Source organism: Brassica oleracea, chromosome C9, assembly GCF_000695525.1.
Source record: "Brassica oleracea var. oleracea cultivar TO1000 chromosome C9, BOL, whole genome shotgun sequence".
NCBI lineage: Eukaryota > Viridiplantae > Streptophyta > Magnoliopsida > Brassicales > Brassicaceae > Brassica > Brassica oleracea.
The window spans coordinates 3,056,984-3,079,411 of NC_027756.1; the positions used below are offsets into that span (position 1 = coordinate 3,056,984).

Genomic DNA, 22,428 nt, shown 5'->3' on the forward strand with positions numbered 1-22,428 from the left:
AAAAGCGACAAATCGATTTGAGAATATTCACTTTCATCCCAGAGAAAAATATCCTATTTTTAGAAATTCAAATTCAAAGGGGTGCTACTGGTTGTTGTCGATGGAACATTCTTGAAGAGGCGTGTCCTATTTTAGAAATTCAAATTCCTATTTTTAGAAATTCAAATATTTGAGAAAATTGACTTTCATCCCAGAGAAATCGAGTTTAAAGAGTTGAAATCATGCTTGGTCGGTTCAAATCAAGTGGGAATCAATCCGGATATAATCATACAAAACCAAAAAAATCGATTTGGGATTCTTTCCTCGGCACGGGATCGATTGATCTATTCTTACAGATCGGTCGATCTGTGTAAATCGACCTTCGCTGATCGAGTGAAATGGACCAGGTCGATCATTATATATTTCGCGTTTTTTTTTGTTCTGAATAATGATCGGGATCGATCGATCCACTATAACTTGAAAAGTGGGATCGATCGATCCCCCTTGTCGAACTCAATATATATTTTTTTAAAAAAATTACAATTTTAAGGGCATTACTGCCATTTTGGAAAAAAATAGTCTAATAGGACATAAAGTAGTATAATTTAGTCTAAAGGGACATAGTTACCATTTTTTTGCTCTAAAAAACAGATTTCCCTATTATCTTTCTCGTGTGTTTTTGTCGCATTATCTTTTAAGTTGTGGATGCTTTTGTAACCTATTTTTTCTGCTTTTGTGAGGTTTGAATGAACCAAAAAAAGAGATAAATTCGTTTTTATTAAATTACATACTTTAAATATAATAATTTATATTTATATTAAATTACCTTTCTAAAAAAACTTCTTTTTATTTATTATATATGGGTGTTATTCAATTAGTGATTTAAAGTCAATTATTAATGTTTTGTAATCTACCAAAATTTAAAAATTTATGATATTTCAAATTGAAGGATTTTATATGCAAAATGCATTGAATTTTGAATTCTTTCATTTATTCATGAGACTCCATAAGAAATGATTTGAAATCCATCTAAAGTGTAAAGAATTTTAAAATCCTTGAAAATTGAATAATACTATATTTTAAAAACTATGATTTAAATCATTCATTGAATGAATAACACTAGATTTTAAAATACAATTTATAATCATCATTCAAATAACAGTTGATTGTGTTTAGATTTAAATTCTATTAAAATACATGATTAAATAATTCCACCTAAAATGAAATTCGTTTTTGTTAAATTACATGTTTTAAATATAAAAATGTTTAACATATTTATATAAATAATCAGAATGTTTTGGGGATGGCGGTTTATCAACACTATTTAAAAAAGGCCCGTTTGCAAAAACACCAAAAACCCTAATCAGAGTTTCATCTTCTTCGTTCTTCGCAGTTGTAGGTACGTTATCGCTTCTCTGTGCTCTTTCAAATTTTGACGATACGTTTTGTTTCTTCTTCTGATCTGCTTTCATTTTACAGAGAGAAGAGCACGAACCATGTTGGATATAAATCTATTTAGAGAAGAGAAGGGTAAAGATCCAGAGATCATCCGTGAATCACAACGCCGGAGATTCGCCAGCGTTGATCTCGTCGATGAGGTCATCAACCTCGACAAGGAATGGCGTCAGCGTAAGTATCTCATCCCTTTACTCAGAGGATCGTTTTTCTCTCCTTGAGGTTGCTTGCTAACCACGTTTCTGGCGTGTTTTAGGTCAATTTGAAGTAGAGGGTTTACGATCGGAGTTCAACAAGCTGAACAAGCAAGTCGCCAAGCTCAAGATTGTTAGTTGTTATATGATTCTGATAAGTTACACTAATCTTTGTTTCTTGATCCGAATGATTTCACTGAGGCTTTGTTTCTTTTGTGTGTAGTCTGGTGGTGATGCAAGTGAGGTGATTCAGCAAGCGGAGAAGAACAAACAAGACGCTGCTGATAAGGAAAAGGAAGTTGGTGATGCTTATGCTAAGCTCAAAGAAAAGTTGGTGAAAGTTGGAAATCTCGTCCCTGACTCAGTTCCAGTTAGTAACGATGAGGTAGGTTTGTTTCTTTTAATGTTTTAGATCTTTTGAGTAGTTTTAGCTATTTTAGGATATTTACTTTGAAGCTATTTTTGATAATTTTTTAGATATTTTTTTTATATATTTGATCTAAAAATAACTAATATATTCAAATATATAATCATGATTCCGAAATATTGTGTTTGGGTTCTTCGGGCATTAAGATTTTGGATCCGTTAGGATATTTGACTAGTTTTGGTTCGGGTTTGGTACTACTTTTTGGATCATTGACTAGTTCATGTTTCTTATACATGAGTACTTTGCACAGTCCAGCATGGATCTAAGTATGTGGTGGTGTTTTCTTATTCTGCAGGCAGATAATCCTGTGATAAAAGATTGCGGTGAGAAGCCGGTTTTTGCGCCTGGTCAGAAGGTGTTGAACCATGTGGATCTCGTTGAGAAGACCTTCATTGCAAATAATAAGAGAGGTTAGTAGTAGTAGCATTGGTTTGGTCACCTTATGTGTTGGGTTTTTGATAAAGATTGTGTGTTTGGAACTCAGGTGCTAAAATTGCTGGAGGAAGAGGGTACTTCCTGAGAGGAGACGGTGTGCTACTTAACCAAGCTCTTATCAGCTTTGGGCTAGCCCATTTGAGAAAGCGAGGATACACCGCATTGCAACCTCCTTTTATTATGAGGAAGGAGGTCATGGCCAAGTCCGCACAGTTGTCAGAGTTTGATGAACAACTTTACAAGGTCTTTGAACGTTACCAAAATTAAAGAAAAACATTTTATTATGTTGTTATAGTCTTGTATTGAGCTTTGCATTCTGAGTTTAGAGGTCTTTGTTTTAACAGGTAACTGGTAAAGGAAAAGACAAAGACGTCACTGGTGAAGGAGATGGCAAATACCTGATTGCAACTGCTGAGCAACCTCTTTGTGCGTACCATATGGATGAATGGATCCCTACCCCAGAGCTTCCCATAAAGTAAACATAGTAAAGATATAACCGCAGCTTTTTCTTTTATGTATTATAAAAAAGATATATTGACATATATCATACGTTTTCTTTGGGGTCCTAGATATGCTGGTTACTCGACCTGCTTTAGGACAGAAGCTGGTTCCCATGGAAGAGACCAACTTGGCCTTTTCCGTGTTCATCAGTTTGAGAAAATTGAACAGTTTTGCGTCACCAGTCCTGACGAGAACAAATCGTGGGAGATGCTTGAGGAGATGATGAAGAACTCTGAAGAGTTTTACCAAGCGGTAATTTCCATCTTTTTTTAAAGTTAATAAAGCATGTTTCAAAAAAAAAAAAAAATTCTTAAGTTAGCCGATTGTATGATGATTAATTACTACTCGTGCAGCTAAAACTCCCATACCGAGTGGTGGAGATTGTGTCTGGAGCATTGAACGATGCAGCTGCGAAAAAATATGATTTGGAAGGTTGGTTTCCTGCGTCTGGTACTTACAGAGAGCTTGTGTCGTGTTCCAACTGTACAGACTACCAAGCTAGAAGACTTGAGATTAGATACGGTCGGAAAAAGGTAACTCTCTCTCTCATCAGTTCTTTACCTTTCATTAGCAAAGATATTTGATCTTGTGTAACTTCTTATATGAGGGTTTAATGCAGAGCAATGAGGAGACGAAGTATGTGCATATGCTGAATTCGACTCTTACCGCGACAGAGAGGACCATTTGCTGCATTCTCGAGAACTACCAGCGAGAGGATCGTGTGGAGGTCCCTGAGGTTTTGCTCCCGTTTATGGACGGAGTGACGTATTTGCCCTTCAGGACTTAGCCTGTAGTTGCAAACACCAAGAGCAAAAAGTCCAAAGCTTAGTTGACAGTATATATTATGTGGTTTATTTAATCCTGTGGAATTTTTTTTTGGGATTAGCTTTTATGTTACCAGACCCTTTTATCTATAATATCTAAATCATAGGACATGCTTTTATCAGAATCCCATGATTCTAAGCAGAGATTCTTACTTTTATTACAAGTGAAAACACACAAACATAACTAACAATAGGAAAGCTTTTGTCAGATACTTGCTCAAAAATCAATTGTTTCTTGAAATGAGAAAGACTACAACACTTGCATGTTCGAAAGTTTTTCAGTAACATACTGCCAAACCAGAGTGGCCTTGGGAGGCTTGCGGAAGGGGCAATCTTTATGAGCTTTTCAACCTACCTTTTGTGACAAACAGAGTTTTTCTTATGGCTAGAATGAGAAACCATGTGGTTGCTGTGATTTTCTCCTTGATCATCAGTAGCAACGCAGAGCTCAGAACTGTCTTTAAGATCTGAGCCTGCAAGCCTTTGAAGAACCCCAAGACCCCTTCTTTTTCCCATATAGCATAGATGACCCCTGGAATCGTTTTCTTGATTCTTTCTCGTGGCTTCTTCGCTTCATTATCCTTTGTGTCATCTGCTGCTTGAATCATCACCTTGCATCTAACCATGAATGTACATAGATCAATATCCACCAAAAGAGTCTGGATCACTAGAAGCTATAATAATACCTGATTAGTGGATAAGTGATGACGGTAGCAGCAGATTTAGAGATGGCACCCAACAAGAAGGCCATGAAGGAAGAGATGACTACAGGGGAAGAGTCTTTGTTGGCTTTTGCCTTTCTTTTCTCAACGAGGTTCTGTTTCAGCTGATCAAACACTGTATACTACAAAATAAAACCTTAATCTCTCAGCTAAAAAACACTAACCAAAATTAAAAAAAAAAAAAAAAACTGTAAATATAGAAGTGGAAGATGGTTAACCTGAATAGCAGGATTAGGGGTGAGTAAAAGAGTAATCCCCATGCCATCATAAGCATCTCCCCAAGTACCCTCGGTTAACGTCTTCCAAAACCCTTTTGCATTCCCAAACTCGCTTGTTTGCATCCTCGACGAAGCTGTATCAAGAGGCTATGAGGAGGGTTAGTATAGAGAACGTAGAGAAGACAAGTCCCTGCTAAAAAAAAAACGTTACTTGGGTCAATATATTAGTAAAAGCAGCAGAAGCAGCAGCGATGAGGAGGTTAGCCGTTGTGCCAATCGACTTAGAACCAATCCTCTCACTATGCAACCTCTTGAAGTAGCTGTAGCTATAAAAGTAGATGAACGAGGAAACAAAGGACTGCACGTTCTTAGTCCCTAGGCCTTGATACAACGAGAGAACGTTCCCTGAAGAAATGGCTTCCCAAAAGACATCTGATATGCGTCTGTACAAAAAGGTTAACAGCTTTAGAATCAAAGAATCGAACTTTATGGGATACTGCTTTAAGCTCATTAGCTTGAGGCTTTTGAGCTCTCAGTGAGAAGCCATGAAAAAAGAATCGAACTTTATGGGATAATTACGTTATATAAACTAACCCAAGTCAATGTTACGATCCAGATCGATATAGATAAACAGGCATGCAATTGCGAATTTTTGAGATGATCGTGGCGTTTTAACCTGTATTTGTGGTTACCGGGGACACTGATCTCGGCTTGGTACTTGGATTTGCAGGTGTCGAGAGGGTATAAGATGGTTGTGCTCAGAAGGGATCCTATAGCTCCGGAGGTGGCCTCCGAGATAGATTCCAAATCAACGCCCATCTTCTCACCTATCTATTAGCACCGCAAAGAGAGAGGATAAGCGTGGAAGAGATGATGGAGAGATGAGGAAGAAGGTATGGGTTATATGAGATATATATTTTAAAATGAGAAAAATCTAACGATAAGGGATCTATTTACTACTTGGCTTATTTTCCGAACAGTCCTTTCGGAGTTCGGTTCGGTTTGGATATTTCGGATTTCGGATAGTTCGGATAGAGAGTTAGAGGATCTATTTACTACTTGACTTATTTTCGGTTTGGTTCGGATAGTAAAACTAGGAATCAGAAAATACCCGGAAAAAAAAAATTTGATTCTCATTTGGTTCCGGTTTGGGTTCGGGAAGTTCGGATAGTTCGGTTCAAATAAAATATCGATTATTTAGGGTAAAATATCAAATAATTAAGATGATTTAGATAAAAAATTTGGATATTTTGGATTACTTTGGATATTTCAGATAAAACTATCTCGATAGTTTCATATACTTACGGGTAGTTCGGATACTTTATAATAATTTAGTTATCCTCAACTATTTTGGATACTTTTAACAGATATTTAAATTAAAAAAATATATATATATATATATATAGTTATATTATATGTATATATAATTAATATTTTTATATATTCGGGTATTTATTTGGTTATTTCGGATATAGAAATATAGGAATCGTTCGGGTATTAGAAGATTTTGGTCTGGTTCCGGTTCCGAGTATTTCGGTTCTGTTATGGTGTTTTTTTTTCCAGAACGAAGATGTATCACATGGTACATTCACTATTCTACATAATCATACAAACTAATTCTTATTTTTTCTATCATAGCTTGAAGGCAAGTGATGTTATCCCGCCTTCATCAAATCTTATTGCACTGGCATTCGATGCATCAACTATGGTTGTTCCCTCCTCTAATACCACTTATTCATCTGCACCTTCTATGGAATTTTGTTCAAAACAAGTTTACCTTTCTTTGCTCATGCTTAGGAGAGCTCCGTCACTCCTTAACAGGAAGGGCAGATTAAAGAAAGAGCTTGCAAACAACAGCTTTATATTCTATGTACGCATTGTCTTCTTCGTTCTAAAGTGATGACTTGATCCTGACCAAGTGCGGTAGATACGTAGGCAAACTTGAAAAGAGCCTCAGTCGGTAAATCCATGGCCCTTTTCTTTCTTTTTTCCGCTCGACTGATTCATAGATGAGCTAAACCTTTATACGAAATTTAATGAGATGATCTCGCGCCAGTACTACCCTTAATGTAACAAATATTTCACTACAAATAAATATATTTTCATAATTTTAAAATAAAATTTCAATTTTTTTTATTTTACTTTTGGTTAATGTAAAAGTTGTAAAGTTTCATAGTTAAATAAAAACGAAAAAATAATATTTGTGAAAACCCTTAATTGACACTTAACTGAAGACATAGATATTTTAGCCATAGGAATTCACATATCTTTTAAAAAGACATGCACATAAAAACATCTCTAACTCAACTGCAAAATTTACTGCATAATCCATTACATTTTGCAGTAAATTCTAGAGTGAAGTTGAAAATGCTCCAAGTAATTTGTAAGCTTTTTTCCTCAAAAAAAAAAGTGAATTGTAAAACAAACACTTTCATTAAATACTTAAAAAAAAATACTTAATTACTTAAATAAATTTTAAAACTTTACTTTTGAGTCTCAAAATAAAAAGAGAAATTGCATTTCATATACATAGAAAACAACATAATTTGCAAATCTGGAAAAATTACTTTTGAAAAATATATTAAAAAAAAATTACTTTTGCGTGGTGATAAAGGATATTAAAAGGTGTATTTACGGAAACGCCACTATAATAGAAGCGAAGAAAAGCAAGCCTTTAAGAGCTTTATCTCCTCCTCCTCTTTCGTTGCGACTCCTCTCCTAATAAACTCTAGGGTTTATCTTCTTCCAAGGGGTTTTCAAACCTCGAGCGTCTCTCTCTCAATCTCATCCTCCAGTTTAAGGTCAGCGCTTGCTTCTTGTTTCTCTATCTAATCTTTCTTTTCTCTATCATGCATGCTTGCTGAAAACTCGCCTTGTTCCTCACAGTCTTCCTCGATTCTTTAAACCCAGTTGCAAAGTTTCAGTTTTTTTCGTCTCGGACACGCAAAGATCGTTCCTTTTTCTCTGTAGAGTCAGTAAGAATTAGGTTCATTCGTGTATTGTGGGATTGAATTTTGGTGTTCGTTGCAGTTTCCAGATGGCGGCGGCGTCACCTAATAACTCTGTTCGGATCGTTGTGATTGGTGACAAGGGCACTGGAAAGTCCAGCTTGATTGTCGCTGCAGCCACTGATTCTTTCCCTCCCAATGCCCCTCCTGTTTTGCCTGACACCAAGCTGCCTTTTCAGTTCTTCCCTGATGGTATACCCGTCACCCTTGTTGACACTTCCTCAAGGTGTTCATCTCTCTTTATATTTGCTTCTGGAGATAGGATAAAGAATGTGGCTTTGGGTGATGGGAGAGGAAAGTGACCTTATGACTTGAAAGAATACTATTAGTATTAGTTACTGTTTGAAAAGAAGGGCATAGGTTGTATTCATACCTGGACAGGTTTGTTGATGTGCTATAAGTATGTTTTGATATTTCTTATCTTGGTTTCAGGCCGGAAGATAAGGGCATGGTTGCGGAGGAGTTGAAGCTCGCAGATGCAGTGGTTTTGACATATGACTGTGACCGACCTGAGACTCTCGAAGGTTTGAGTCTCAGGTGGCTTCCAGAGCTTCGTCTGTTAGAGGTTTGATTTTCAATCTTACTGTTGTAGCAGGTGTATAAAAGATTTGTTGTTACCTTATTAAGATTGGCTTGTGACCCTTTTTTTTTTTTTTTGAACAGGTAAAAGTTCCTATAATAGTAGCAGGCTGTAAGCTTGACGTCAGAGACGACAACAGCCCGGTCGTCCTCGAAGAAGTGATGGCACCTATAATGCACCAGTTTCGGGAGATTGAGACTTGTATCGAGTGTTCTGCCCTGAAGCAACTCCAGGTTATCATGACTTCTCTTATTCCTCTTCGGGATTTTTATTATATGTCTTAGCTCAAACATGAAAGAAAAACATTTCCTGTAGGCACAAGAAGTTTTCTATTATGCACAAAAAACTGTCATTCACCCAACAGCACCTCTGTTTGATCAAGAAACCCAGACATTGAAGCCACGGTGTGTAAGGGCCTTGAAGCGCATCTTTATACTCTGTGACCATGATAAAGATGGTGCACTAAGCGAGGCTGAGTTAAATGCATTTCAGGTTTTGTTTCCTCTTCAGACTTTTTCTTTAAAGAAGAAGTTACAATTCTCTTTTCCCAATGACGCACCTAATACTTGTCTCAAATAGGTCAAGTGCTTCCATGCGCCACTGCAGCCTTCTGAAGTCGATGGTGTTAAGAGGGTTGTGCAAGAAAAGTTGCCAGAAGGTGTGAATGAAGTAGGACTGACATTGACTGGGTTCCTGTTTCTACATGCACTTTTCATTGAGAAAGGGAGGCTTGAGACAACATGGACTGTGCTTAGGAAGTTCGGGTATAACAATGATATAAGACTCGCTGATGAATTGCTTCCACCTTCACTATTCAAAAGAGCACCTGATCAGGTAAATTGCATAAACTGAATAAACTGTAGCTTCACTACTGCTCCCAAGTTACATTGCTGGGTTACAGTTAACTTGCCTTCCTCGGCATTCTGCAGCTAATGGTTGTGTTCTTTGTTTCTGTAGAGTGTTGAGCTGCCAGATGTAGCAATCGAATTCCTGAAAGGAAAGTATATGTTGTTTGATGCGGATGGGGTAAGTCTCCTTCTTTGTTTTAACTAAATGGCTTAAGTTGCAGTTTTTATAGTTGTCAATATGAATTTCACTTTGCAGGATAATAATCTGAGACCCCAAGAGATCGAGGATCTTTTTTCAACTGCTCCTGAAAGGTACATTCTCCACCTCCAGAAAGAAAAGTTCGTGTAATTTAGATTATCATATCTGGATTACATTAAAACGCCAAATTATGAAATGCAGTCCCTGGAAGGAAGCTCCATATGAGGATGCTGCAGAGAAAACTGCCCTTGGAGGACTATCTTCTGACGCTTTCCTGTCAATGGTAATCAAAACTTAAGGAACATTTTGTATACATGCACAATTGCAAATACATATTCTTCTTCATTTCATTTTTGTTGATTGACAAACTAAAATGTCATGCAATTTATTCCTCGCAGTGGTCACTGATGACGCTATTAGAACCTGCTCGGAGTGTGGAACATTTGATTTACATTGGATTCCAGGGTGATCCATCGTCTGCCATCCGTTTTACTAGGAAAAGGCTTTTAGATCGCAAAAAGAAACAGTGTGAAAGAAAAGTTGTCCAGTGCTTTGTTTTTGGACCCAGTAGCGCTGGAAAATCTGCATTACTCAATTACTTTCTTGGAAGGTTTGTCATATTAGCTCGTTCCAAAAGAGTATAACCCTTTCGCATGTGGTTTACACTTATGTCTCTTCATGATCTAGGTCATATGCTGATAACACGGAATCAACCACTGACGAGCGTTATGCAGTAAATGTGGTCGATGAAACTAAGGCGAGTGGGAATACTTTTTGCAATTTGTCTCATTTTTGTGTGTATTGTCGTCACAAACAGTGTCTGCTGTGCAAAATACTGAACAAGAATGGGAAGCTTGAGTGTTAGTATGGGGACTTTGAGACGGGAACTAGCTAGATAGCTTTGATGAGTTTTGTGGCATCTTTTGAGGCTATTTTTCTCTATGTTTATTTATGTAATTTGCTCATTAATCTGATAATTACAAATCTCGATTGGTGTAGAGTGCAAAGAAAACTCTTGTGATGAGGGAAATTCCAGCAGATGGAGCTCAAGGGATATTTTCATCGAAGGAGTCGTTGGCTGCATGTGACATAGCTGTCTTCGTTTATGACAGGTAGTTTTTGTGTAACAAATGCGCTCATTGGTTGTAAATGTCTGACTTACCTTGAGGAGGTTCTGTGTTTGCTGTTTGATGGTTTTTTTTTTTTCTTGTTTCATGCAGTTCTGATGAGTCGTCTTGGAAGAGAGCGAGTGAGTTGCTTGTAGAAGTTGCAAATCACGGCCAGGCCACTGGATATGAGGTTCCCTGCCTTATGGTTTCAGCGAAAGACGATATTGTATCATCCCAAATTTCCATACAAGATTCCACCAGGGTAAGGGTTATTATTGATTGATCTCTGAGTCAATGCAGATAGCTCGGATCACATTTAAAGCACCTTACATATTTATTTATGCAGGTGACACAAGAAATGGGAATAGAGCCTCCTGTATCCATCAGCTCGAAGTTGGGGGATTTCAACAACCTATTCTGCAAAATCGTTACTGCAGCGCAACATCCTCATCTGAGTATTCCAGAGACCGAAGCAGGAAAGAGCCGCAAACATTACAACAGGCTAATCAACCGATCTCTTTTGTCTGTTTCAAGTATGTTTTCTTCCATCGAGTCTTTAGTCTTTGACACAAATTTTCTCACAAGCAAACAAACTCATGTTTGGTGAAATTTTCTTTTACAATTGGTATAACAGTTGGAGCTGCTGCTGTGGTCGTTGGGCTGGCTGCATACCGCGTGTATGCCGCAAGAAAGAGCGCTTCTGCCTGAGAAGATTGAGAATGAAGAACTCAATGTTTGAAGAAGATAGCTAATCTCTTGTTCTGAGTTTGTTTAACATTCCCAAGTTTTAACAACCAGAGAGTACTGTTTTTTAGAGGATTAATGGAACTGGGTTTTGAAGTAATAGTTGATCTGTAGGAACACAAACATTTAGGGAACAAAAAAAAGAAAGAACATATAGTCACAACAATAGAGATTGTGTTTGAGTTTCTTCAATAACAAAAGTTTTCTCATCTCCTTCTTGTGGGATCTTGTCTTTATTTGCTCTGTTCTCCATATTAACTATTACTACTATTTTCATTCTCCACACCCTTTTCCGCTATTTTCTGTGGAGAAACGACCTTGAAAATGATCCGATAACGACCTCTGGCAGAGAATCTGCTTCTGTTCTCATTTGTTTCAGTCTGTTCTGCTTCTCTTTGTTCCTTCCCACTCTGATATTGCTGCTGACGCTTTCAGCTTCCGGTTTTGAGGCTTTCTGCGAGTATTAGAGGGTTGTTTTAAGACAGTTTTCTCTTGGCATTGGTCTCATGAAATGCAGGATGTCGTATATCGTTTCTCCATAAGTAAGTGAGGAAAAAAGTGATCAACCTTGAGAGGTCATATAATCTTTTGTTTCTGAAATATGCACTCTGTATCAAATGTATTGAAGCCGAGATTTTAAAATTCATCACATATATATATAGCCACTCTGATATTGCTGCTGACGCTTTCAGCTTCCGGTTTTGAGGCTTTCTGCGAGTATTAGAGGGTTGTTTTAAGACAGTTTTCTCTTGGCATTGGTCTCATGAAATGCAGGATGTCGTATATCGTTTCTCCATAAGTAAGTGAGGAAAAAAGTGATCAACCTTGAGAGGTCGTATAATCTTTTGTTTCTGAAAAAGTGATCAACCTTGAAATATCAACCCTGAGATCAACCTTGAGAGGTCGTATCAAATGTATTGAAGCCGAGATTTTAAAATTCATCACATATATATATAGCCATAGCACAAAAGGTCTCAATAGAGTTGTAGTTAACACTTCGAATGAAAGCAATTTTGAAAAAAAAGCAACCGAGATCCTATTTTAACAGACAGCCTGAATGTAATAGACCAAACACTTTCACAAAGACAGTGAACAAAAGACCACTATTGTTCCCTCCGGACCAAATCGGTGGCAGCAGAAGAAGCTCGCCTCGGTATGAAAGATGGTCTTCTGTTCCTGAACTTAAGCGGACTCCACACCACAGCCTTCTTCTGCAATGCAACCACCGTGGGATGGGTCGGCTTCCACGCGCTGCCTCCTCCTCCTACAACAGGGCTCTTGTTGAATCTGCTGCTGCTTTTCATTGCATTAGGAGTCACCAGATTGCGATCCGGAGTGAAGAGATTAGAGTATCTCGCCTTCCTCGGGTTACCACCACGGAATGAAGAAATAGAAGGAGCGCGTGATGGAGTGGACATGTTCATCATGTAAGACGATGATGGTTCTGGTCTCAGTGTTGCAATAGAGACTCTCCTTCTCGGCTGGAGTGTTTTATTATTACCTGTTGCAATGGCTAGTGGAGGAGGAGCTGGTCTGAATGCGATGGAGCTTCTTCTTGGTTTCATTAGTGCATTGATGTCCACTGATGATGATCTTCTGAGGCTGTTATTGTTACCATTGTTATTCTCTTTGCTTGTTGCGTGATTTGCGTCTGAGAATCTCTTGGCAGGAGGAGGTCCCTGAGAGGGTTGTTGGGGCATGAAGTTCGTGATTCTTCTGAGTGGCATTCTCATTGATCTTGTTGGAGCCAAAGGTGGCTTTTTCTCTGTGATCGTCGGTAGTGCCTCTCTCGGTTGTCTAGATGTTGTTGTTGATGATGCAGTGGCTAGAGCTCGTGTCTCCAGCTTGATTCTGGTTTTCCTTTCTTCTGCTAATTGAAATTCCAGATCACGAACCTGCAAAATGATTTGGTTTTAAATGTTAGAACTTAGAAGAAGAGAACAATCACAACACATGGGATCCGTTAGCTACCTTATCTTGAAGTCCTTTGCATATGTGCTCTCTAGCAGTGAGGCGTAGCTGTAGTGATTGCACATTGTCCTGCAACTTCTTCGTTTCTTTTTCCTCTTGTTTCAGCTTCTCAGTCTGTTAATTATCACAAAAAACAAAAAATTATCACAAAAAGACAGCAAAAGAAAGTCAGCTTAAAGTTAAGTTTAAGCTTAGATGAATAGAAGCTCAGAGGAATCACGTTACCATTTGTTTTAGCTTGAGGAGTTCAGACACGTCCGTCTGTTTCCGGGCAGGTCCACTTTCGATTCCGCGAACTCTGCTTGCGAAGTTTAATGAGCAAAGCGTCTCTCCTTGATCAGCAGAACTCGGGCTAATCTGAACAAACATTAATGTTTTGCAATCTCCACCTGTATAAGTCACAGTGAAATGGACACAACATGAAGATCAAAAACATGTCTTACATGGTTCATGTAAACAACGGAAAAATAGAACAAATTTTACTTACCCAAAGAGTTTTGTAGCATATGAGTGAGCTTTGAGTTTCTGGCGTTGCACAACAAGGAGACAAAAGTTTGTCAAGAACAGAAATCAGTAAAGCTCAAATGCAAAATGTCTTGACAGAGGGGACGTAAGGGGAAAACCTGTAAGGAATGTGGCTTGTTTTTGATGCAAGTGCGGCGATAACATCACCGAGTGCGGAAAGCGACTTATTGATAAACTGAGATTCTTTCAGCCTTTCTCCTTCAGTTTCTACCTTTCCTACTCGCTCACTTCCAGCCAAGTCCACCAGCCAAAGATGGCTTCTGGTTTTCTGGCCATTGATGAGATTCTCTCCCTTCACTGTCACTCGCAACAAGCTGCACAAAAGGAAAACTTTAGTAGTGTGAAAAAGGTTTTGTTTCACATGATTTTAGTCTCCAAACCTCTCTTTAGCTTACCAATGAGAGCGGCTGCTTTGCTCGTTTGCAGCTGTTGATCCCACAGATCTAACAGAATATCCTCTCTTGAGCAGATCCCACACTTCATCTGTGTTGAAAACTTGTGCTTCGATTAATCCAGGGACTTCTTGTGTTCCTTCTGCTGATTGCTTAACTTCCAACCTTCATTAAATCAACACATTCAACACACTGTTATTTTGGCTTCTAACAAAAACAGAAACAGTGAGGCGATATAATTCTATTTATCAAGCAACAAAATGAAGGAATTACTTTTTAGGAGGATGGTTTGAGTTATCAACCAAGAGGTCCCTTATCTTCTCATTGTAAACCTCCAACATGCTAACAGATAGCTCAAACTTCATGAGACGGCTTCTACTCTCTGAAGAGCGAAACAATTCTTCTAATGTCCTGTAGTTCACTCCTCTATTCTCTGGCGTTCCCTCCATGGTAAATGTCTTTCCAGTTCCAGTTTGGCCATAGGCAAATATGCAGACATTGTAACCATCCAGCACGGAAGTAACTATAGGTTTTGTCTGTGCAAAAACAGTCTCTGCACATATAAAGAAGACATTGTAAGCACCCAGTACAGTCAGATAAGAAGACTCATTGGTGTAGTACTCAAAAGAGCAAAGGTTTATCCAAAACAAAGTTTTAAAACAGGCAAACCCTCAATTTACCTTGGCTATCCTCAGGCTTAAACACATGGTCAAACTTAAAATGCTTCTTGGAGGAATCGGTTGAAAGTATTTGAAGCTCGTTGTCATGGGAGGCATCAAACTCAACTACAGAAGCACAGCCATTTCCTACTTCAGCTTGGTTAAGAGGCCTGCATCTGCAAAAGACCCTGATATTTCCCTTGAGTTCTATATTTTCATTGTATAACCGCTTCCTCTCTGACGACTCTTCCAAGTACTGCCTTTTCAGAGTTTCAAGCTCAGTATCTGCCATGGAACACGTTAACTTACACCAGTTACAAATCTAAAATCAAAGCAATAAAAGAAAATTTAAAGGTACTGACTCAAGAGCTGGAGAGCCTTTGACATTTCAGGTTCAACGAAAGAACAATTCTTGATTTCTTTTACTTGGTTGGATACCAACGCATGTTCCTCCTTCAAGATCTATGAAACGAAGTTGAAAAGGGTTAACAAAAAACAACAAAATTACTCTCTTTTCTACTGCAACTCATAAGGAAGTGTAGTAATGTTGTCAATTGAAAGGGGGTACCTTGATTTTGCTACTCAAATCAACAATCTTCTGCAGAATTGGAAGCGTTGGTCCACCTGCTGGAGAAACTTCTCGGCTCCCACTTGTAACAGTATCCTCACTTTCTTCCACTGTTCCAGCCAAATCAGTCATACAACCACACATTAGTATTCCTCAGCAAGGAGACACGGAGAATCACATTCAATACAGAGACAACGATCAATGAGTTGATTAAGCAATCGATTTTAATGATTTCTTTACTAAATATTCAAAATCCACGACGAGAAAACCCTTACCAGCATCGGGATCGTGATTGTCAGCAGAGTATCCCTTCGATTCACACGGCGAGACACCGTCGTAGCAGATTTGTGAATGTTGATCTGCGAGAAATTGCAAAAAAAAAAAAAAAAAAAATCAGCGAATCGGTTTTCGTTTCTCATCGAGAAAAACGGATCGAACAGCACAGATCAATCAAGAAACGAGTATCGTACCTTCCATGGCGGATTTGCGTGACGAACCCAAAGAAACAAGATCGAGAGCAAAAGAGAGAATCGAGTGAAAGAGATTGAGACGAGAGAGAGAGAGAGAGAGAGAGCGAGGAGTGTAGGTAGGTCAAAGGGGGAATTTGAATTTAGAAGAATAAGAGCCGTTAGATTTGAGGAGCTTTGTAACGTCTCTATATATTATCTTCTTCTATTCATTCATCAAGAGGAGCGTCAGAATACGGATCCGGATACGGGTTATCGGGTCAGATACGTTTACTTGTTGCCGAAAAGTATCCAGATACGGATCGCAAAGCCCGTTTAACTTCTAAAACCTCTGATTCGCCTAGAGGGTTTCGAACAGAAAAAAAAAAGGATAGGAGTGTTTACTATTTAATAACAAACTCCTGTACTTCTAGTTATTTTACATAAAGATCTCATATATGCTAATTTACATAGACGCCCCCCTGTGTTGTTGTACTTCAATTTGATTGGATTTCGATATCAGGATTGCCAGAACCTCTGGTCATGGCTTTCTCTTTAGTACCAAGCTGTTTCCATGGCTATCTAACCAGCTCCTCGTTCTCCACCACCACTCAGTTTTTCCCGCCTTCTCTCTCTTGCGGCGTCGTCTCTGCTTCTCCCGTTTCGAAGCTAAGAACATGTGCCAAATTCGAGAAGTTTCAGGGTGATTCTCCTCTTGAACAGACCACGTCAGCTTCTGCTTCACAGGAAGTACCATTAGAAGCTGAAGACCCACCAGAAGAAGAAGAAGAAGATGATAGGTTCAGCAACACACTCTTATGTTATAAAACTTGAGTCTTTCTCTGTTTTTGTGAAGGCAAAGCATCAAGTATTCAAAGTTTGTCACTTTCCTCTGTTTCTTTAATGCTTTTGTGTGTCTATTGGAACAACAAGAGAACACATGGTTTGAAAATGCTATGGGTATTGTGTCTTCTTGTGTTTTTTGTGAAGGAAACGCGTCGAGTTCGAGTCAAAGTTTGTAACTTTGCTCTGTTTCTTAAATGTTTCTGCGTGTCTATGGGAACGTATGGTTTGAAAATGTTATGGGTATTGTGTCTTCTTCTGTTTCTGTGAAGGCAAAGCATCGAGTTCAATTCAAAGTTGGTCGCTTTCCTTAGATTCTGTAATGTTTTTGTGTGTCTATTGGAATAACAAGGGAACATATGGTTTGAAAATGATGTCTTTTTGCAAGTGAATGACTAGAAAAGTATGTAGATCTCTAGTTCCGTACTTTCAGAGGATATAATACTTTACTTAATAGATTTGTTATTATCTTTCAGCTGTTTGCCTAATGATTTGGTGGGAGCTGTTAGGCAATCAGGTGAAGCAAGTGCCTCGTTTGTGAACTCGGGAGGAACAAGAGCTATCGTAAGAGCTAGTGAATTTTTAAATCTATAATCATCATTCACTAGTTTTCCTCCCCGAGTCTCGACTCTTGAATCTCGCAGGTGGAGCTTTTAATTCCCCAGCTGCAGTTCTTAGACGATGAAGGTGCGCAAGCTGAACTCTGGGAGCTTTCTCGAGTTTTCTTGGAGACACTCATCGAAGAAACTGGTTGTGAGGTGAGTTAAACAGTTTTATGAAACTTCTTTTACATGCAGTCTTAGCTCATAGTTCTTTTTGGAATGTTGTTTGTCAGAGAGTTAAAGCTGTGTTTCCAGATGCTGGAGCTGCTGCGTTGCTAAAATATAAGTGGAAGGATGCAGCTTTTGGATTCGCTAGGTAACTTTTTGCTTTATCTTGATATTTCTTTTACTTCCTTTTAGTCATGTTCCATGTTTGTGATGCAGCTTAAGTGACCGTAAACCAGTGGAGAAAGAAGATGAGATCATTGTCATGGTTGTTCCTGATTACCAAATGCTTGAATACGTTGAGAAGATTGCAAAAGGGCTTGCAGATGACCCGGTAACTAAACTCTATCAAATCTTAGTTTAAACTTTTACACCAAGAACCTTTTTGTTCTAACATCAACAAGACATTTTTCTTTGTTCTCTTTCAAGCCAAGGCCTCTCGTTATGTGGAACCCTCGTCTTATAAGCGAGGAAGTTGGGGTTGGGTTTAACGTTAGAAAGCTAAGGCGTTACTTCCTGAGGTAAAATAAAAGGTTAAAAGATCCTTAATGAGAGTTGAGAATGTTTTTTTATTTTAACACGGTTTAACTCTTGTAGCTCTTTTACTACGGTTTACTCCATGAGACCTCTAGCTGCTGGTGCTGTTTTCAGATGTTATCCTGGGTAAGAAGACTAAGACTTGATTTATCTTATCTGGTTAAGTTCTACGTAGATGCTATTTAATGATCACTTGTTGTCCTGACTTCATTTATAGTAAATGGAAAGTGTTCTATGACAATAAAGACAGACCTGGCCGGTATCTACTCGCCAAAGAACTCATTGGTCGACCTGATGCTGAGGATCTTGAGGTTAGTTGAATACTAGATTTGAGTTGTCACATTCTTACTTGCACTGAAAGGAATTGAATGCATAGCTGATTTTGTGCAGATTATATATGGGAACGTGGAAGAGAAACCAGATGAAGAACCGTCTTTATTGACTCAAGCTGCTGGAATATTCTCATCCATTAACAGGTTCATGAAAGCTATGTGAAGATGATTTCTTCTCTCACAGAGTAGTACTGTTCACTTCACTAGTGTATTATGAATGTAACAGAAGGGTATGATGTATATCTTTGTATGCTATTACATGATAAAAAAAAAAATAGAGTACATACTTCTTCTGTGCGTCAGTGAACCTCTCTACTGTTACATAGCGATATGATGACAACCTCATGGAGATCGTTGCGTTTGCCTGGTGCTGGAGAATTTAGTTCACCTTCTGAGTTGTGCAGTAGAGAACATAGATGGGAACATGAGCAACATAAACAGTCTGCATGTTTGGGTTGAAGATTCAGGTTGTTGCTTCTGATATAGTACTGTGGTTTAATGATAGCAACTCTGCTTAAGCCAAAACAATCATTAGGTTTCGATCCGACATGTGCCTCGCTTGCACTCTCCTTCCATTTTTTCCACTTTATGAGTATAAATGTTAGCCAAGGGTTCACATAATACATGAGAAAGTAAAAGGAAGGTTGTTCATGTTTTATTGGGCTTTAAGATCACATAATCAAACTCTGAAAGCCCAACAGGCCCAACGCTATCTAAACCCTTTAAATAAATTGTTTTAAAATAATTATACAAAAAAAAACTGAAACTGAGACGGATAATCGCCGTCGTCAGTGTGCGTGAATTTGATCGGCGATCTCCGTCGCAGCTGTTCAAAACTGACGAAAACACACACTGTTTGATTAAAGAGAGATACTTTTCTCTGTTTTGGTTTTTTTTTTTATAAAGGGAGACACTTTAACTTAGTCAGATTTTTTCAATTTCGAATCTTTGGAAACTGTTGAGTCGCTCCAGTAATGGCGGATTTTCAGACATCAACTCAACGGGCCAAGTGGGTTTTCACTCCCCATAAACTGGTATCTTACTTCCCTTTTCATCTCCTGTTCTGCTATTGCTTTTATGGTCTCTCTGTTTCGTGAGCTTTATAAAGTTTTCATCTTTATTGTCTTTTTGATTGCGTCACAGAGACTACCTTCATCTGTGCTCACTTTTCTCTGTTGTTTGTGTTTGGTGTTTATGAGCATTTATAAACTAGATGGATTCGTTCATTTGTTCATTTCATTTTTAATTTTGTTTGCTTTTTCTCAGACATGTTTTATGTATATAGAAAGGAACGGCATTTTTGATGGCTTTGTTTGATGCAATTAGAGAGTGAGATTAATTCTAGAATTAGAGGCGCTTACTTAGTGCTAGCTTTTCTAACTAACTTTTAGCTTGCTTACTTATGTGTGTGTTGTTGTAGGCAGAGAGATATAAAGCTGCTAACCACAGGGCAGTGCAATTTCTGGAGAAGGTTTGTTGATATAGAACATTAGTAACTCCATTGCTAGATTCTAACTACTTCTAATCCATAGTGTGGAACAACCCAAGTTGAAGTAGATGCCAGTGGATCACTAACTTATCCTTCTGATAAAGGTGACGCACGAGATCACGGTAAGTTTTTATTTATTTATTTATTTGACCATAGTTCGTCCAATATTTTCATCATTATGGTTTTGTTGGTCAGAATTTTAAATGAATTGTTATCTTCCTTTTTTGCTGATTTACTCTCTCTCTTAGCTGATAAGAAGCTTAAACCATTGAGTGTTGATGAAGAACGTTTCATGAGAGCTTTTTATGAGGCCAAAGTCCAAGAAGTCTGCAGTGCCTTTGAGTTTCCTCACAAGATTCAGGTGCATTTGCTCTTCTTCCAAGATGAAAGTTCATTATGATGAAGTCAAAAATAAAACTAGCTGGATTCTTTTTTTTTTTTCCTTCTAATCTTTTTGCAGGCAACAGCCCTCCAGTACTTCAAAAGGTTTTATCTGCAATGGTCTGTTATGCAACATCACCCAAAAGAGATAATGTAAGGCTCTTTTAAATCTTAAAAATGCACACAGGCTTTACCAATTTGCTTTCCCATGACAAAAACATGTTTTGAAAATGCATTTTGAATGGCTTTCATTAGGCAGTTAATTATCCCATTTTGAAAATGTGTAACTTGGACTAACTGATACCTTTCATTGAACAGGCTAACGTGCGTGTATGCAGCATGTAAAATAGAGGAGAATCATGTATCTGCTGAGGAGATAGGGAAGGGGATTAAACAAGATCACCACGTCATCCTCAAGTATGAGATGGCTGTTCTTCAGGCATGATTTAATTATCTTTAGCAACTTCCCTGATGTCCTTTTCTCTCTCTTTGTTTTTTCTGTTCATATTATATTCTTTTATTTGCAGAGTTTGGAGTTTGATCTGATTGTTTTTGCACCTTATCGTGCAATGGAAGGCTTTGTCAGTAACATGGAGGTAACTCTTGGCTCTCTAAATCTTTTTCATCCTTGTTAACTTCACGTTGTCTCCAAAAGTGACATTTATCTTTTCATCCTCCTCCAGGAGTTTCTTCAAGCTAGAGACGATGAGATCCAAAAACTGCAGGTAGATCTCTCTTCATAATTACTTAGTGGCCTTACTACTGGCATAATAACATTCTCATTTACTTTGCAGAGTTTGCTCAAAGCAGCAACAGCAGAAGCTGATAAAGTTATGCTCACAGATGCTCCGCTCCTCTTTTCTCCTGGTCAGGTGATAGTTTCTTTTGTTTCTCCCTGTCCTTTTGTTTTTGTTTTTTAATTAGGTTGAAGATAATCACTTAAACCCCATTAAAAGAATCTGGTTAAACCCATGCTTTGCGATATTAAAATAGACTCACCATGTTTTCTTTTCTTTCATGATTTTTCTTTTCACTTTTGCTTTATATATAACAGAAGAAGCAATCACAAATTTGATGTATTGTTTTCTCAGTTGGCGTTGGCTGCTTTGCGTATTGCAAATGGGTTTCTTGGAGTTGTTGACTTTGATAGGTTATTTTAATCTCTTTTGGCTTCTGTTTTCGCTGTATGAAAAGCTTTTTACTGGTTGGAGTTTCTTAACTAAACTGAATGTAGTGCAGGTACCTAGAGAACATTCTTTCTCAACCGAACTCTGAGCACACGACTTCAGACCTCTCAAAGTTACTTGATGGCATCGAATCTTTGGTATGTACTAACTTTTCAAAAGATATCCACATAAACCATGAAAGTTTCATTTCTAAAATGCATATTCTTTCTGTTTTTTGCAGGTAAAGAACTATAAGTACCCAAGTGAAAAGGACATGAAGCATATCAACCGGAAGCTAAAATCTTGTCTGGGACATAGTTCTTCACATGACGAGTACACTTAACCTTCCTGCTAAAATCTTGTCTGGGACATAGTTCTTCATATCTCTCATAGCTTTTTTTTTGCTTATTTTCTATATTTTCTCAGGAGCAAGAAACGAGAGAAGAGATCGAAGCACAAGTCGCATAGGAGCTCCAATGATGCACCAAACGGGCCACCGACCAGTTGATTTTCTCGTTTGCCATTTAGCAATCCTCTTGAGAGTTTCTTCCCCTGTTGTTCTGTCCTGCAACAGTATTAGTACACTAACATTTATGGAATTTGGATTGTGAATTTGAAATTTATTTTATTTCAGCCAAGACTTAACAAACTGAAAAAGTCTATAACTCTTTTTAGAATGTTTTGTTGTGGTTGTAGAGTTGACCAAAGTTGAATTGTGTGTTACCTTATGTTACTGTTAGAATATATATATCTTATATATTAAAACAGAAGTCACAATTTGATTCATGTGTGATTTTTTAAAAATTGAGCTAACAGATTTATTCCTATAAAGTCATGTTACATTTAATCTCTAATCTTATCATTTAAAATTTGGGTCTACCAGAAATTTTTATTGGGCTATCAATAATTGGATTTAAACAATAGATGATCAATTGGATTTATAGATAGTATAAATTAAATATATATAATTTAAGGGCTTTTTGCAAAAGTGACTCAAAACTTGGAGTCAAACAGAAAACTAACCTTTTCTTTTGACTCTTTTTTTTTGAGATTTTAACCCCACACCTGCATTTTATCTACGAAAATGCCATTAACATTTTTTTTTTTTT

At 37.9% G+C, this 22,428-nt stretch overlaps 6 protein-coding genes and 1 long non-coding RNA gene across 7 annotated transcripts; 4 read left to right on the top strand and 3 right to left on the bottom strand.

Annotated features, from left to right (window-relative positions):
- The first annotated feature begins 1,349 nt into the window (after positions 1–1,349).
- On the top strand, positions 1,350–3,778 carry LOC106317033 (serine--tRNA ligase-like). The gene is made up of 10 exons (XM_013754897.1): positions 1,350–1,378; positions 1,459–1,608; positions 1,691–1,761; positions 1,852–2,013; positions 2,351–2,465; positions 2,540–2,733; positions 2,835–2,965; positions 3,060–3,243; positions 3,345–3,524; positions 3,611–3,778. Exons 2-10 carry the CDS (start codon positions 1,476–1,478, stop codon positions 3,776–3,778), a joined length of 1,338 nt encoding a protein of 445 aa, XP_013610351.1. The 5' UTR covers positions 1,350–1,378; positions 1,459–1,475.
- Positions 3,165–3,671, bottom strand: LOC106317034. The gene is made up of 3 exons (XR_001265038.1): positions 3,553–3,671; positions 3,360–3,481; positions 3,165–3,254 (listed from the first exon to the last, which is right to left on the bottom strand). It is a non-coding gene; the product is annotated as an uncharacterized LOC106317034 (long non-coding RNA).
- A 208-nt stretch (positions 3,779–3,986) lies between the features above and the next one.
- On the bottom strand, positions 3,987–5,653 carry LOC106313434 (peroxisomal adenine nucleotide carrier 2-like). Its single transcript, XM_013751236.1, has 5 exons — positions 5,432–5,653; positions 4,967–5,198; positions 4,756–4,902; positions 4,502–4,659; positions 3,987–4,433 (listed from the first exon to the last, which is right to left on the bottom strand). The coding sequence occupies exons 1-5, from the start codon at positions 5,572–5,574 to the stop codon at positions 4,151–4,153; spliced, it is 963 nt and encodes a 320-aa protein (XP_013606690.1). The 5' UTR covers positions 5,575–5,653; the 3' UTR covers positions 3,987–4,150.
- A 1,768-nt stretch (positions 5,654–7,421) lies between these two features.
- On the top strand, positions 7,422–11,429 carry LOC106312962 (mitochondrial Rho GTPase 1-like). The gene is made up of 15 exons (XM_013750673.1): positions 7,422–7,556; positions 7,786–7,989; positions 8,196–8,328; positions 8,427–8,576; positions 8,659–8,835; positions 8,923–9,177; positions 9,301–9,369; positions 9,448–9,503; positions 9,592–9,673; positions 9,789–10,000; positions 10,078–10,147; positions 10,390–10,502; positions 10,611–10,761; positions 10,846–11,032; positions 11,134–11,429. The coding sequence occupies exons 2-15, from the start codon at positions 7,793–7,795 to the stop codon at positions 11,205–11,207; spliced, it is 1,926 nt and encodes a 641-aa protein (XP_013606127.1). The 5' UTR covers positions 7,422–7,556; positions 7,786–7,792; the 3' UTR covers positions 11,208–11,429.
- Positions 11,430–12,178: 749 nt separating this feature from the next.
- On the bottom strand, positions 12,179–15,967 carry LOC106313466 (carboxy-terminal kinesin 2-like). Its single transcript, XM_013751271.1, has 12 exons — positions 15,829–15,967; positions 15,634–15,717; positions 15,359–15,468; positions 15,153–15,252; positions 14,812–15,075; positions 14,405–14,684; positions 14,135–14,296; positions 13,838–14,053; positions 13,702–13,739; positions 13,440–13,603; positions 13,215–13,328; positions 12,179–13,138 (listed from the first exon to the last, which is right to left on the bottom strand). Exons 1-12 carry the CDS (start codon positions 15,833–15,835, stop codon positions 12,347–12,349), a joined length of 2,331 nt encoding a protein of 776 aa, XP_013606725.1. The 5' UTR covers positions 15,836–15,967; the 3' UTR covers positions 12,179–12,346.
- A 326-nt stretch (positions 15,968–16,293) lies between these two features.
- On the top strand, positions 16,294–18,585 carry LOC106313765. Its single transcript, XM_013751672.1, has 9 exons — positions 16,294–16,604; positions 17,124–17,211; positions 17,292–17,405; positions 17,483–17,565; positions 17,634–17,748; positions 17,844–17,935; positions 18,012–18,077; positions 18,169–18,262; positions 18,342–18,585. The coding sequence occupies exons 1-9, from the start codon at positions 16,348–16,350 to the stop codon at positions 18,444–18,446; spliced, it is 1,014 nt and encodes a 337-aa protein (XP_013607126.1). The 5' UTR covers positions 16,294–16,347; the 3' UTR covers positions 18,447–18,585.
- Positions 18,586–19,049: 464 nt separating this feature from the next.
- Positions 19,050–22,047, top strand: LOC106315596 (cyclin-H1-1). The gene is made up of 13 exons (XM_013753369.1): positions 19,050–19,317; positions 19,704–19,754; positions 19,816–19,894; positions 20,021–20,133; positions 20,233–20,306; positions 20,472–20,592; positions 20,681–20,749; positions 20,837–20,878; positions 20,948–21,025; positions 21,245–21,303; positions 21,393–21,477; positions 21,561–21,652; positions 21,746–22,047. The coding sequence occupies exons 1-13, from the start codon at positions 19,258–19,260 to the stop codon at positions 21,825–21,827; spliced, it is 1,005 nt and encodes a 334-aa protein (XP_013608823.1). The 5' UTR covers positions 19,050–19,257; the 3' UTR covers positions 21,828–22,047.
- The last annotated feature ends 381 nt before the right edge of the window (positions 22,048–22,428 follow it).

What these genes read in the sequence shown, in the direction of transcription:
- LOC106317033 (XM_013754897.1), top strand. Translation starts at nt 1,476, where the DNA reads ATGTTGGATATAAATCTATTTAGAGAAGAGAAGGGTAAAGATCCAGAG. An exon ending in CTGAAGAGTTTTACCAAGCG is followed by an intron (nt 3,244 to 3,344) that starts GTAATTTCCATC and finishes CTACTCGTGCAG; the next exon opens with CTAAAACTCCCATACCGAGT. An exon ending in TTAGATACGGTCGGAAAAAG is followed by an intron (nt 3,525 to 3,610) that starts GTAACTCTCTCT and finishes GGTTTAATGCAG; the next exon opens with AGCAATGAGGAGACGAAGTA.
- LOC106313434 (XM_013751236.1), bottom strand. Translation starts at nt 5,574, where the DNA reads ATGGGCGTTGATTTGGAATCTATCTCGGAGGCCACCTCCGGAGCTATA. An exon ending in TTACTAATATATTGACCCAA is followed by an intron (nt 4,903 to 4,966) that starts GTAACGTTTTTT and finishes CCCTCCTCATAG; the next exon opens with CCTCTTGATACAGCTTCGTC. An exon ending in ATCACTTATCCACTAATCAG is followed by an intron (nt 4,434 to 4,501) that starts GTATTATTATAG and finishes ATTCATGGTTAG; the next exon opens with ATGCAAGGTGATGATTCAAG.
- LOC106312962 (XM_013750673.1), top strand. Translation starts at nt 7,793, where the DNA reads ATGGCGGCGGCGTCACCTAATAACTCTGTTCGGATCGTTGTGATTGGT. An exon ending in CAGAGCTTCGTCTGTTAGAG is followed by an intron (nt 8,329 to 8,426) that starts GTTTGATTTTCA and finishes TTTTTTGAACAG; the next exon opens with GTAAAAGTTCCTATAATAGT. An exon ending in ATGTGGTCGATGAAACTAAG is followed by an intron (nt 10,148 to 10,389) that starts GCGAGTGGGAAT and finishes CGATTGGTGTAG; the next exon opens with AGTGCAAAGAAAACTCTTGT.
- LOC106313466 (XM_013751271.1), bottom strand. An exon ending in ATTTGAGTAGCAAAATCAAG is followed by an intron (nt 15,253 to 15,358) that starts GTACCCCCTTTC and finishes TTCGTTTCATAG; the next exon opens with ATCTTGAAGGAGGAACATGC. An exon ending in GCAAAGGACTTCAAGATAAG is followed by an intron (nt 13,139 to 13,214) that starts GTAGCTAACGGA and finishes ATCATTTTGCAG; the next exon opens with GTTCGTGATCTGGAATTTCA.
- LOC106313765 (XM_013751672.1), top strand. Translation starts at nt 16,348, where the DNA reads ATGGCTTTCTCTTTAGTACCAAGCTGTTTCCATGGCTATCTAACCAGC. An exon ending in AAGGGCTTGCAGATGACCCG is followed by an intron (nt 17,749 to 17,843) that starts GTAACTAAACTC and finishes TTCTCTTTCAAG; the next exon opens with CCAAGGCCTCTCGTTATGTG. An exon ending in GTTTTCAGATGTTATCCTGG is followed by an intron (nt 18,078 to 18,168) that starts GTAAGAAGACTA and finishes CTTCATTTATAG; the next exon opens with TAAATGGAAAGTGTTCTATG.
- LOC106315596 (XM_013753369.1), top strand. Translation starts at nt 19,258, where the DNA reads ATGGCGGATTTTCAGACATCAACTCAACGGGCCAAGTGGGTTTTCACT. An exon ending in GCTTTGTCAGTAACATGGAG is followed by an intron (nt 20,750 to 20,836) that starts GTAACTCTTGGC and finishes ATCCTCCTCCAG; the next exon opens with GAGTTTCTTCAAGCTAGAGA. An exon ending in ATGAGATCCAAAAACTGCAG is followed by an intron (nt 20,879 to 20,947) that starts GTAGATCTCTCT and finishes TTTACTTTGCAG; the next exon opens with AGTTTGCTCAAAGCAGCAAC.